Source organism: Mixophyes fleayi, chromosome 4 (genome assembly GCF_038048845.1).
Source record: "Mixophyes fleayi isolate aMixFle1 chromosome 4, aMixFle1.hap1, whole genome shotgun sequence".
Taxonomy (NCBI): domain Eukaryota; kingdom Metazoa; phylum Chordata; class Amphibia; order Anura; family Limnodynastidae; genus Mixophyes; species Mixophyes fleayi.
In genome coordinates this window covers 96,613,634-96,628,099 of record NC_134405.1, presented here as the reverse complement: position 1 = coordinate 96,628,099, position 14,466 = coordinate 96,613,634, and the positions used below count along the sequence as shown (strand labels likewise).

The window sequence follows — 14,466 nt, the reverse complement described above, 5'->3', positions numbered from 1 at the left end:
CCAGAGGCGTGTTAGACTCCACGCCTCCTTGTTTAGCAGCGCCAATACCTGCAGGTGATCTTCAGCCAGAAACACTCTGTGACAGAGGGACATTGGGGCTACTTTTATTTAATGTACCATAACTTTACTTACATAGCTTCTATGACATTGGGACGGGAATGTTACTAAAAAGGGTAATTTATCAAACCAATCAGATTCTAGGTATCTCTCATCTAGTAAATTCTAGAGTCTGATTGGTTGAAATAGGCAATACCTTCACTTTTCCTTTTGAGAAGGTTTGAAGAATATACTCCTGTTTCTATATTGGCTGGGTTATGTGTAGCTTTCAGAGTTCTCTTGGGTTTGTCTCTCATATTAACAACCCTTGAGAAATTCCCTTTGTATAGGTGTGGTAATTGGCTGTTACAGCTATAGGACTGTGACTGTTACTATGTGTCAGTAAGCCGCTAGCTGAGATGCCAGGAACTTAGAGCTGAATAGGAAAGAGCAGACTGCCCTGGGATCATTGTCCTCCCTCTCTGCTTCCATTAGAGGTAGGTTTGTTTTCTATCATTGTTGCCAACCTTTGAAGATTGGCCTCCGGGAGTCTCTGTGTGGAGGTGGGTATGAGGGGGCGAGGCTCATGGAATTGCTTCATTTTGGCCCCACCCCCTGTGACATAATGGCGTAAACCAAAATTTGACGGGCCAAAATGATGCGATTCCTGGGGAATCGCATCATAGAGGCTTGAAATCTGCTCACTTCACTAGGAAGTAGGCAGATGCGGGAGAATTGCCAGCTCTACCTTATTTATCTATATAGCGTCATTGATTCCGCAGCGCTGTACAGAGAACTCGCTCATATCAGTCCCTGCTCTACTAGAGCTCACAATCTAAATTTCGTTACACACACACACACACACACACACACACACAGACAGACTACGGTCAATTTAAAGGAGCCAATTAACTTACCAGTATGTTTTTGGATTGTGGGAGGAAACCAGAGCACCCGGAGGAAACCCATGCAAATACGGTGAGAACATACAAACTCCACACAGATAAGGCCACGGGAGTTGTAGTTTTAAGCTTTATTCAATTGTTTGTTATAACTTTATTGTGCCGGCGCATCCAGCAGACCAGCCGGCAGTGCTCCTTTAATGTCAACATTGTGACTGTCAACATTAATTACTGATGAGAGTCACAATGTCTATATTTTAAACATGTGGACAAAATGAATCTGTTGAATATTTACCCTGTCACCATTTTGGTGTCCGCTCCATAAGTGCCAAAAAATGGTACCCAACCCCTATCTCAATCCTTGTGTTTGTGTGTCTCTCTCTCTGTATTGTGTGTGTCTGTTCCTGCCCGCCAATCAGCCCCTCCTGATATCAACCACTACGAAGGCGTAGAGTTAATTATAATGAAAAGAATACAGAACTTTTTTAATAAAATTAATCTGCTAACGCCATCCGAGATGGCAGCAATTGAACAGTTATAGCGCAGGTACAAGTACCATCCCCATACTTATTAAATATTAATTCAAGCATTGGGAAAACCCCCTTTAGAAATCCTGTGTTTGCCCCTGAAAGTATTCCTGCACATGGACCTTCTATTTCCTATGTTTGACCACCTGAATTAAATATTTTTGAGACAAAAATGGTGATAGCAAGGGAAGAATTTTTGATATGCACACCAGACGCCCTGTCTTTAAATCTATATAAGTCAGACAAGCAGGGACATTACCTATTCAGATTGACATGAACAATCCTGGATGGAAAATACATTCTTAATATATGTCCCAATTTGAATAGGTAACATTCATGTTTTTTCTGTCTTTTTGAAATTTTTCAAATCTATGGAAGAAGGCAGCAGGAAATGAGTCTGCAGTGGCATTTTGTCATACTTGCCAACTTGCTGAAGTTGGATTCCGGGAGCCTGCCGGGGAAGGTGGGCATGATGGGGACAGGGCTCCAAAATTTGCATCATTTTGGCCCCGCCCCGTGACGTAATGACACAAACGCGTCATTTGACAGTAGTTGGGGGCAGGGCCAAACATCGCGATTCCCAGTGAATCGCGGGGTTTTGGACCTAATTCTGCCCATTTCACTAGGAAATGGGCAGAATTCTGCCAGATGCGGGAGATTGCCACACTCTCCCGGGAGTCCGTGAGACTCTCACAAAATGCGGGAGTCTCCCGGACATTCCGGGAGAGTTGGCAAGTATGCATTTTGTACTATTTGGTTATGTGTGACAATAGTTTGTAGACAGCTTCATGGTAAATGTAGCAGGTCATAGTGATTTTATATCTGCATACAAGACACCATACACGACCCGCCCAGATACATCTGACCAACACTAAGCAGTCCCTGGAAATAATTGTTAAATGTTAAAAACTATGATCTTCCAATATAATATAGCTGCCTATCTGGTGTGGAAGGGTTAACAAGGCATAGCAACAGCTGGAGAGCTGCAGGTAATGTATATAGATAAACGGAAATCATTTCTCAAATTCACAGCTCTGTTTACTTAATAAAATAAGCACTTCTTGCTGCTCACCTGTAGATAACACCATCCTTATCAATCTGTCTCTTCTCTCATCCACCCTGTTTGGCTCCCACAAACTGTTTATATTTATTCACAGCTCACAGCACCACCATCCACTCCCCATTGCAAACAGAAATCCTATAAGTCACACAACCATCTGCTTTCTTTCTCCTGCTTTCAGCAGCAGGGCGGTATTTCCCCGATCCGCGGCCCACCATTTACCTCGCATAATCCTTACTTTCCTCCTACTAGATAATGAAAGCTCAATAACCTTCTTAAGATCACCTGACAGTTCTTATATTTTGCATTTTAAACCTGAAATCTTGAACTCATGTTCAGTGTGCAATAAACTTACCTCTGTCCAAGATCTATTCCATAAATCTCTGGTTGTCTCTCACTGATACCTGGATCACTGAATCAGATACTACACTGCCTCTACTGCTGCTCTGTCCTAAGATAGTTTACACTTCACTGGTAAGAGGCACAGTGGTGTGTTGGACATACTGCTGTCACTTCAATGTACTTTTCACTCTGTCCCTCCAGTACCATCTCTTACCTTCCCATCCTCTAAAGTCCATACTTAGAGGTAGATATACTAAGGCTTCCAAAAGATTCCAGCTATCATTTTCCAGAATGTACAGGATGAATGATAGCTGGAAACTGATCGGTTGCTATGGGCAACACCACCACTTTTCCTTGCAGAAGCTTTAGTAAATCTACCCCTTAGACTCTTTCACTCTTTTCTTTATGTGCTGTATTAATTCACTCTCCTCTTGAGTCATCATATACATTTCTAGACAATTACTCTGCTTGACTGACTCCTATCCTATGAAATACTTAGGGGGGAATTCAATTCCTGTCAGAATAAAGCTGTGCTAAGTGTATTACTGTTAATACGATAATTTTAACACAGATTTCTGCTCCCTGAGCAATAAGCCGGCGTTGAAATGACCGTATTAATTATGCGCAGTATAACCGAAATATTGGGGGAATTCAATTGGCCGCGTTACTTTTTACAGTAACGCGGCCAATTTAATTCCCCAATTCAGTTCGGCACGTTATTCTAGGAATAACGCGACCTACATACTATTACCGTTAGTACGGTAAAAGTGCGCAGTATTACAGTTAGTATGGTAATTTTAACGCTGATTTTTGCTCGCACCTCTCGGGCCGCGAGTATAAATCCAGGTTAAAATTACCACCATATTAAAGGTAATAGTACTAATGTGGCCGAATTGAATCTGCCCTTTAATATCATAATGAGCAACTTTAACTTATTGATGACCCACTTTCTTTCCTTACCTATTCAACTAATCTTCCAAACACTTGAAGCTTGCCACTCATCTGGTGCCATATTCACTAGAACACGCTGTATTTTTAACCTCACCAATCCTCTCTCTTACTCCACAAACCACTCATATGTTCCAAAGCCTAAATTCAATGAAAATGCAGCACTCTCAATCCTAACTTGGCCACACAACACTGTATTTAAACGCACACATTTGCCTTAGAGCAAGTAGTCACGTCCACTTTAAGCAGCGCCTGTCGTGGACAAGAGCACCCTTGGCACATGAAACCAACACAGTGGGCCTGATTCGTTAAGGAAAGTAAAGCGAAAAAAATTAGTAACTTTGAACCTTGACAAAACCATGTTGCATTGGAGGGGGAGATAAATTTAAAATGTGGGGACAGATTTATATGGCATGTCGTAGATCAACTTTTAATGTCAGTGTAAAAATAAAGCTATCGTATTTGCGTCCTATATGAAAAAACAGCCAGAATTTTCCTTATGTGCAAAATAATAAACTCATTTGCACCCCTTGCATTGTAACATGGTTTTGCCAAGGTTCAAAGTTTGCTTTCCTTTCCTTAATGAGTCAGGCCCACTATCTGCAAAACTGCGCCAGATCCACTAAATGCCACAGGAGAAGTCACATTTTCCTGCTGAGGTCATTTGTGAGAAATTTATTCATGAATCCTACTGTTATACCCTTAACCAAGCAAAACAGACCAACTTTACTTGTGCACTTTCAACTCTCTCCTTAGCCCAATAGTACAGACAGCCAACCCTGATCTCACTGCTCAAGAACTTGCCTGTTACTCTAACTAAACTATTGACACTATCAGGAGATTCACAAGCTCCATAAATAGCACTTTTGCCATTCCCTGCAAATGCCCTCATGCACCCTTTCCATATTTGATCAAGTAACTGAGGATGACGTAACTGTCCTTCTGTCCCCCTCCCACCTTACTACCCCACCAATCTTAATCTTACCCTCGTATTGTATTTGCTCTCGCTCTGCTCTGATTTCTGAACCAAACTGAAACATTCAGCCTCTTTTTCCCATCTGTAATTCTTTTATCATCTGTTTAGCACTCATTGATTATGGTTATCCTAACGAAGCAATCATTTGATTCATCACCTCCCTCAAGCGGACACCCTGGCTCTAATCTTCCTGATGCTTCAAAATTTATTGTGCACCAGATATATACCCTCCAAGGGTCACCGTTCAGCAATAATTCTCCTGGATTTATCTGCTGCTTTCTATACCATTGACCATCCCTCATACAAAGCTTTAGCTGTGTTGGCCTAAAGGAAACTGTTCTAACCTGGTTCTCACCGCACCTCCTCCCCACTTTCTCTATTATTCAGAGTACCACCGGTGTCAGTCCTGGGATCATTCTGTACTCTGGTTATACTCCTCTCCTATGAAACACACTCAGTTTGGGATTTAGCGCCACCTATCTCTCAACTGATGACACCCACTGTACACCTATCCTGCTATTTTGATTAACACCAGGAACTAATTCTCAGCTGTCTTCTCCATCCTATTCTTCCTCTATACGGAACTTAATCTGTACAAGACTGAACTCCTTGTGTTCTCTTCTTCTACTAATAACCACACCCCTGAAACCTCTGAGCATGATGTCTTGTGGTTAGATTGGATTCCGACCTCTACTTCATGCCCTTGCACAATCATATCAGCTCCACCAATAGATATCTCCCACATCAGCAATGACACCACTAATACATTTATAATCTCACCATTTCCCATCTAATCAGCCTTCCATTAACCAAACTGGTGCCACTTTGATCCATCTTGAATGTTAGTGTCAGGCTAATTATCCTTTCAAACCGATTTTCAAATTCTGCAGCTCTGTGACAGTCATTGAATTGGCTGACTCGTTTTTTTTTTCAGGGTACAACTTAAAATTCTGGTTCTCATTTACAAAAACCTCCTCAATGTTGAACACCTTTTCTCTTATGTCTATTTACCACCCTAATCAAGTTCTCCGAGACTCATTCCATACTACGATACTACCTTGGAATGCATTACCTCAGCCAATCAGACTAACCTGTAACCTTCAAAGATTCAAGCATGCCATGAAAACATTTTCATATATGGTATTTGTTAGTTTAGTAGATACTCCAACCATTATCACCTACACCATCCCTCCAAAACTTACTTAAGTTTCTACAACGGTCACACTTCTACTCCCAATAGGTAGTGCTCAATGTACTTTATTTCTAGTTTGAATAGAAACTAGCTAGATACAAATAGTATTTAACACAAACTTCATCTTTGATATTTTTATATCTGGTCCACTGTTCAAAACAAGTACTTCTGCATTATGTCTCATGTATCCCATCTCCTTTACAGTGTAAGATCTAGCAAGTCTTTCACCTAAAGTTTTATTGTTTGTTATTTGTTAATTGTTCATTTTGTTTATTCCCTATATTGCAGAGGTCTGTGGAATATACTGGAAGTATATAAATAAAAGATAATAATAGTAATTATAAAGCATGCAGCATAGCAAAGGACAGAGGAGCTCATTTACAAAGCACACCCAATGCACATCGCAAAATGTCTTTGTTTGTCTCTGGTGCGCCTAGATAGTCAGCCCTGCGCACACCTACTCTTTGGATTTGGGAGATACCTTATTAAATTATAAGTGCACCGTTGTGGACGGGGAGGCATAAAGATCTGATGAGGCAGACAGTGCAAACCAGTGATGTCACAGCAGATGTCCAACGCCGACCACTTTAGAACCACTTGTTCGTTAAATAGAACCTTTCTGTTTTAGTCCTAAAATATTGCCCAGCTTAGCCTCATTTATGGATTTAACTAATATTGAATGTGGGACATTGGGCTGTATTTAATATATGTTGTATTTATGTGTGTTTGAAGCTTGTTTGGGTGTGTTGCGTCTACAAATGCACTTTCCACCAAAGTGCAACTAAAGGGCAAAAAATGTGTCTCATTAAAAGTATAGAGCAAGACCCAGGGGTATATTTACTAAACTGCGAGTTTGAAAAAGTGGAGATGTTGCCTATAGCAACCAATCAGATTCCAGATTCATTTATTTAGTGCATTCTACAAAAATGACAGCTAGAATCTGATTGGTTGCTATAGGCAACATCTCCACTTTTTCAAACCCGCAGTTTAGTATATGTACCCCCTGATCTCACCTGCTCAAAGCTAAAGCAACAATCAAACAAAAGATCTTTGTAGAGTGGAAATGGCTGTGTGCCCCTCTGAACAGCAAGAAACACCCCCTTAAAATGCCTATCTACCGCTTTATCTCATTTCAAAATTAAATCTTATTTTTGCACCTCTCCCAAAATCTAGGAGCACCAATGCATGTTCTCCATATTTTACAAGGAAAACCCCCTCACTCCACCCAACTCCTCCAATCAGCCATAGCAAACCTATGCTCTGTGGTAGACACCTAGGCACATCTGTGCAAATCAAGGCACGATACCACCAAAGAGGATTTTGCGCTACAACTGGGTTTTATGAATGAGGCTCAGAGGAGGCAGAGAAGGATAGGAGGCAAAGGCCCAGCATGCACTGTCCAATCAAATCACCTACCAGTGGATTGCATGCTGGGATTCTTCACTGATTTTCCTGATTTGTACAATTTCTTCTTTAGCAGAGAGAGCGCTTTAGATTGTTGGGACTCGACTAGAAATCCCAAATCTCCTAAGAATCTCAAGACTCTGTGGAGCACCAGTGGTTTCACATTAACTTGCAAGAGCTTCAGAGGGCTAATGAGGATCTCCGTTGGCTTCAAATCCTGGTCACAGCTGTCATAAGGAAAAATAGTCCAAGCAAGGTTGGACCCTAAAGCAGAAACTAAAACATGTTGAGATAGTTTGAGTAGGACAGCGCATGGCCATATTTTCCCCTTCCATTCCATGTTCAAGGCGTGGCCTTCATTTGTCATTGCATTGTATCCCAGTACATGGAGGCCACCTGGAGTCTCCCGTGTGGACCTTTTCAATATGAAATCGAGGTGCCTCATTGAGATGTTGTCATCAAAACTGTTGTTTGACAATACTAAACATAGAGAATAAAATTGGAGTTGGTGATTGTGTTAATCAACAATTTATTTTGAATGAATGCAAAGCAGGTGAGAATGTAAATGGTAACAGTGACATAATTATCTCCAGGGAATATAGGTAACAGGTAAAACATGTGCTTCAGATATATCAAATCTAGTTCTCTCTATATTATTTGCAAGTTTATCTAACTATATCATGTTTATATATATATATATATATTTATTATACACACACACACAGGGGGCTGTATTTACTAAACTGCGGGTTTGAAATAGTGGAGATGTTGCCTATAGCAACCAAATTGTAGTTATCATTTATTTAGTACATTCTACAAAACGACAGCTAGAATGTGATTGGTTGCTATAGGCAACATCTCCACTTTTTCAAACCCACAGTATAGTAAATATACCCGATAGTGGTCAAAGTGGCAATCTGGAAGTCCTGGTGTGGAAATTGGAACTAAATGGCTGGCGGCTATTTAATACTATGGGGCAGATTCAATTTGGCGCAAGGGGACACAATGTTTCTCCGGAACAATCTGCAGTTATACACAAATCTCTGCACATTTGCCCTCCTGGTCCTTCCGTACCATATTAACCTGCAAGGTGTGTAGCCAAACATAATGGCGATGTGTGTCAGCACCGTGCTGCTAATTGAATCTGCCCCTATATATTATAACGCAAACATATTAAATGATAAAAGGCTGTATACCATGTGCTCCCTACCTCTCCCTCCTATATCATATGTCACTGCACCAATCCCTAATGTCTCCCCAGCTCTGTAATGAAATAAAGAAATATGACCAAGGAGAGGGGAATTACTCTAGTCAGAAGGGTTGCACAGGTTTACCCAACACAGTTTCTAATGCAACTATTTATATATATATATATATATATATATATATATATATATATATATACACATACACATGTAACAATCACATTTATGATTCATGGAGCAGCCCTTGAACATAATACTGAGCTTATTGTGAAATGGCCATTATATAACTAATTTATTTTATGTATCATAACAATTGCAGGGCTGTCTGCAGCAATGTGAGTATAGTAATACAATCTTCATGTTAGGATGTGTGCTGTTACTTGCCACACGCTGCCTACACAACATACTTCTCATATTTTATACTTCTACACCTGTTTCTATGCACATATAACTTACAAATCTGCTTTGCTTGATGAATAATACCAAACACTGTATATGGACTCAATAGATGGAGGCTGTGCGATCCCAGCTTACAGCACTCACTGACATAGCAGCACAGAAAGGGTTAAGCTCTATCAGCTGGTTGAATGATCTCCAGCTGCTCTGTGTCACAGATCTACACACACACAAATTGTGTGTTTGTGTTCTACTCCACATAGGGGACTGGTGCCTGTATTACAGAGATAGATTCACTAGAGATCTACACACAAGCCTGGCTCTGAAAAATGACAGCCACAAACTTTTACCTGCCGGTGTCAATGAAACTGACAGCTGAAAGGAAAGACAAGAGAAGTGCTGAGATAGATCAGATTAGATTGATATATATATAATTTGAATGACACATAAAAACTTCATCCAGGTGGCTGACATAAAGTTGGAAACTCATTTAAAACAAGGACTTTCCATGTTTTTGCTGACACTAGCTGCTCTTGCACAGTCATATGATCTGATTCTATAGCTTTACATATATGGCCTTATTTAGAGCTAGGAGATAGGAAATGTGTTTTCAAGCTAACAGCATCATGGAATTACTGGTTTGTCACTTCCATCGGGGTGAAGGGAAGTGACATTTTTCTTAATTTTTTTTTAGATAGTCTTTTAATGACAATAAGTAATCGTTTTACATCCTATTCTATCATGAAGTAAACATCTCCTTAGGCCCTCATATGTCCTTATAATTTTATCTCTGCTTTCTTAACATAATAGACATATTATAGGTAATCTCTTCAGACTGGATAATTTTGTACATTTTTTCATTATGGAGGGATGATTCATAGGAACCAGTACACAGAAATAAACCAAATCCCATGTGTTCTATTCCTCTCTTATAATGTGTACCCCTTTGTATGGTATAATAGTGTTAGGAAGATATTAGATTTTTATGGAGTCAGGTTAGATTTTAGGAAAGGCAAAAATGTCACCACATTTTACTGTCAGTAAAGTTACTGATGATGGTTGGCTTGTACTACATATGTCTTTCTACATAACCTTGCTCACCCCAATTATCAATGCGGGCTCCACTTTTAATCAGCATGAATTTAAAATGTTTCCACTTTTGTCAGCCACCTATATGTCTTAGTTCTCAGCTTCAATGCTACGCTAATCACAGACTCTCTGTATCTTTTACATTACGAGAATAACAATAATTATATATTATTATTGAGGTAATTGAGGTATTGAGGTAATTGAGGTATTGAGGTAATTTTCAGGTACGGGGGCCTATTTAAAACGTATCATCGTGTTTGTGCCCCATTAAATATTATCTGTCACTGCAATGATGACTGTGCGGGGCAGTTTAATACACAAGTCATGTCGGTAAAGGATAGGAGGCTGTCCCAGCGATGACTGTTTTCTAAGGAAAAATCCAGGGTCTGACTTAGAGTTATTATTGAGCAGGCGTCACCTAGGGTTGCGGATGTGTAGTTGCCATTTGCGTGAAACGGAGCAGGGGAGAGCAAGAAGACTGACGGAGTGTGACCCGAAGATCCCTCTCCTGCGATGCTCTCCCCATAGGACTGAATAGTTATCATCATCTTCAGATGGAGTCAGCCATTGGGCTCAAGCTACGAAAAGCTAAGCTTTTCAGAGCTTGATAAAATTGCCCAGAATGCAGTCCCCATTGAGAATTTTGGGGACTGCAGTTTAATGTGTTACTTTGGCTAATGCAGGCGATATCTCTGATATTTCCTGCATTGAACTATTCTTATATTAAAATTTTACTTAAAAATGCCTAAACCATGCGGAAAAAGCAGGTTCCGCATGGCTTAGGGCTTGATAAATAGGCCCCTTAATGATTAGCTTGTAATGTAACATTCTGAAATATCATGACAGTCCCAACGCAGCCGTCACCAATCTTGGGTCCTGGTTTAGTGCCAGACTTTAATGGTGGGCGAGTATGACTTCAAAGACGGTGTTTTGGCCTGTCTGGAAAAACAGCTGTTTAGAAAGTCACAGCTGATGGGAGACCCGGGGAGAATAAGATCAGCATAGATGCAACACCTGGTTGTCCAACTGTTGTGGAATTATAAATCCCAGCATGCCAAGGCAACACAAGTGCTGCAAGGAATGCTGGTACTTGTAGTACCACAACAGATTTGATCTATAGTATTCCTCCCTCTGGGGCCTATTTATTAAACCTTTCTTGTAAATTCAGGAAATTCAAAACGGCAGTACGCCATTGCCATATGTGTAATTTTTCAGCTCTGCTCCTATGGGGAGATCATTACGATAGAGTGATCTTCGGATCTCTTACCGCATCTTACTGCTCACCCCTCCGGTCACTATCGCAAAGGTGATCACTTTGCGATATTGACATTGGAAATATAGGAGAGGAATCTTCGCAAGAAGAGCAGTTTTTTGTGACTGCTGTTCCTGTTGAATATTTTTAATAAATACACATGATCATTCAATCTTTATCAATGCAATAAGGATTGAAATGGTTTGTGTTAAAAATGCATTCATTAATAAATATGGGGCCTATATCTTAAATCATCACTAATCAAATAGCTTCTGGTTAACAATTACTCACTGTTCTGTATGGATGATCATGGGTATACACCAGCAATGTTAGCTCTGAGATGACCCTATTAATGTACAGTTATGGTAAGTGATATATAAAACCAGCTTACACCATAAACTATCCTATTGTATTGCTGACTGCTGCCTATGAATTACCATGATAGGGTTTATGATTCAACAGTAGCTTGATGGCTGAAAGTTGTTTGGCCCTGATTAATGTATATGGTGTGAGTTTAGAGACAATGAAAACAGTTACAGCAACAGTACTAGCTTGTTTGCAATGGTAGAATTAAAGTGCATCGTTTTGTTGGAAATACTACCCAATTGTTGTAAAAACATCTATGTTAATTCCACAAGGTATCAGCTGTGGGTGCAGCCATCTGGATCTCTTACATATAGCTGGCTTCATGAGTACATTCATCTTGCTGACTAAGACATCCGCTTTTCTGAATAATTTCTACAGTAGACCCAGAGGCTTACCCCTGGGAGAATCACATTTCACACACTCTTACTACTATTGTTTAAAACAAAACCAGGCGTTCAGCTCATCTGCCCCAAAGTGTACCCAGACTCATCCTCTGCTTACTAACAGTTTGGGCGTCCGGCTCCACAGGTCTTCCAGGACAAGAGCATCAAGGTGAGAAGGACAACCAAAGAGGCGCTAGGCAGTGACTGGAGGAGGACACTTATACGTCCTAGCAGAGTCCGATGTCCCCACCACAGGCACATGCCCACATCTTGTTCATTGGTCCAGTTATCCCGTGGGTGAGAAGAGTGGTCCATGCACAGGTCAGGGGCCATCCCTCCAGTGTCCTCCTGCCACACTGTGCCGGACTGAGGCTGCAGACAGTCGCCAGATGAGAAGCTTTTACAGTTTTCATATGTGCAGCATCTCATAGTGAATCCCCACAGCTAAACCTGCAACATATGGACTTGTGGTGACTGAGCGCCCAATTGGTCTGCAAATGAGAGCCATAAATACATTATTTCAGTGCGTGTCATATAAGACAGATGAGTGGGATCCCCATCCCTGTCAGGTGTACCTTCAATGCATAAACCCATTTATGTTGACCTAAATATACAACCATTGCCCTGATGCAGCAAATATGAACCAGCATAGCCATCTGGAATAGATATTTATCAAACAGCAAAGTTCTCTTGTCAGCAGTAGTTCATACAAATCCAATTCATATGGATACAATACGTATTATGGTACCAAGTACAGCTGTAACATTGATGTTATCTCATTCAGCATGCACCACTTAAAACATTTCACATATCAATCCCAAACTGACACATTTCATTTAATTAGCTAATGTCATGTGACACGTCCAATGCCTTTAATCGATGTCTTGTGACACTATGATGCTGCAGTCCCCACCCGCTAATGTCTAGGAAGAAAGCAGGAAGCAGCGTATAGGAAGACTGACATACACGGGGCAGGGAGGAGCAGGAGCTGGAAGGGGGCGGGTTACACTCCTGGGCATCAAAGAGAGAGGGAGAAGTCTCCTATGAAGGAGTCCAGGATAGAGAATGACAGATCCTAACCCTCTGTCCCTGTGCACCCCCAGGACCGAACCCTCTGCACTATAGCACAGGCTGCAGCCTCTCACCTCTCTCACCGGTCACTCTCCACTTCTGCTGAGGAGTCTGTACTCAGGAGCTCTGGGTCCGGCTGGTATTGTCCTGCATCTTACACAGATTTAGTTGCCTTTGCTGGGGTCTTTCTGATTTCTCAGTATTAGCTGCCGGTAGCCCCCTCCCCTTTCTCCAAACCCCTCTCTCATGGGCTCTCTGTTCTGACCCTGGTCTCTTCTTACATCTCAGAGACAGATGAAGCAGAAATGCCCTCCCCTCTTGTATCCAAGCTGAGGCTGTACAGTAAAAGTAATTAGCAGGCACCAAATCCCTAACCAGTCAGGAGACTTAAAGTCCAGGCAGGGACTGACAGCTCTCTTTGTATTAGTTGGAGCTAGCAGCTCAAACCAGGATGCTAAAGGTAAAACAAACAGGGATGACACCTAGACTTACAGGACTAATAGGGAGGAGGGGTCTGGGACAGTAGAGCCCAGTCTCCATACCAGCAATTTGTATATTTTATGTCTTCCTCCAACAGTTTACAGAAGAAGGTAGTCATTGGGATCAGTATGAAACACTGGCATTGAAGGGATGCGTTTACAGACTACCCTGGCACTGCCACTGTGTGTATTTCAGGATTCTTCCTAGTTATGGAGCAGAATTTGTAATGTTAGCATAACAAGCATGTCATTTAGATCCATGTGTAAATATGCAACTAATAACAATAATGACGTAACTTTCATTCATTGCAAGTTCACAAATATTCATTCATCTAAATTCATATCAAAAGTCAATTTAATGTGTCATATATATGCATATGGTTAGTTATATATTGTGACTGACCTCCCCCCACCTTTATTATTCTATCACACTGGATCCCTACTGTACCCTAAAATCACCCTCTCACTCCTAAATTATCACTATATGTGGTCCACTTACCAGAAGTTCAGCACATGCCTTTGTAGTGAGAAAGACTCTAGCCTTGAATGCATTTGGAAGATAAATCGGTCAACTCAAAACTCATCAGTCAAAAAAAAGCTTCAAAGGCTACTTTGCAATGCTGCGATCTGTGAGTGCTGCGATTTATACCAGCAAGAAACCATCCCAAATCCCACAGTATTAATGTGCATTGTAGAAGTGACTGCTGTGTGTAATGCTCCTGACACTTTCTATGACATAATCCATTGTCCTCTCCTTGGAAGGGATTTGTATGCACACCAATGCTACATGGCAAAAGAAACAGCTGCTGTAAATAAGGCAAAGCTGTGGTCTCCCTAG

General features: G+C 41.0%; 1 protein-coding gene across 3 annotated transcripts in view; it reads right to left on the bottom strand.

Moving 5' to 3' along the window:
- Positions 1-14,262, bottom strand: part of LOC142151784 (cell surface hyaluronidase CEMIP2-like) — a 60,638-nt gene extending 46,376 nt beyond the window's left edge. The window contains exons 1-3 of one of the 3 annotated variants that reach the window (XM_075207791.1): positions 14,128-14,262; positions 12,201-12,569; positions 7,400-7,867 (exon numbers count right to left, since the gene is read on the bottom strand). In XM_075207791.1, coding sequence (XP_075063892.1) covers positions 7,400-7,867; positions 12,201-12,507 — 775 coding nt within the window. In that variant the 5' untranslated portion in view covers positions 12,508-12,569; positions 14,128-14,262. Of the gene's footprint in view, positions 1-7,399; positions 7,868-9,300; positions 10,271-12,200; positions 12,570-13,223; positions 13,421-14,127 lie in introns of those variants that run through there. The other 2 variants (XM_075207790.1, XM_075207792.1) reach the window with 2 other exon arrangements.
- Between the last annotated feature and the right edge of the window lie 204 nt (positions 14,263-14,466).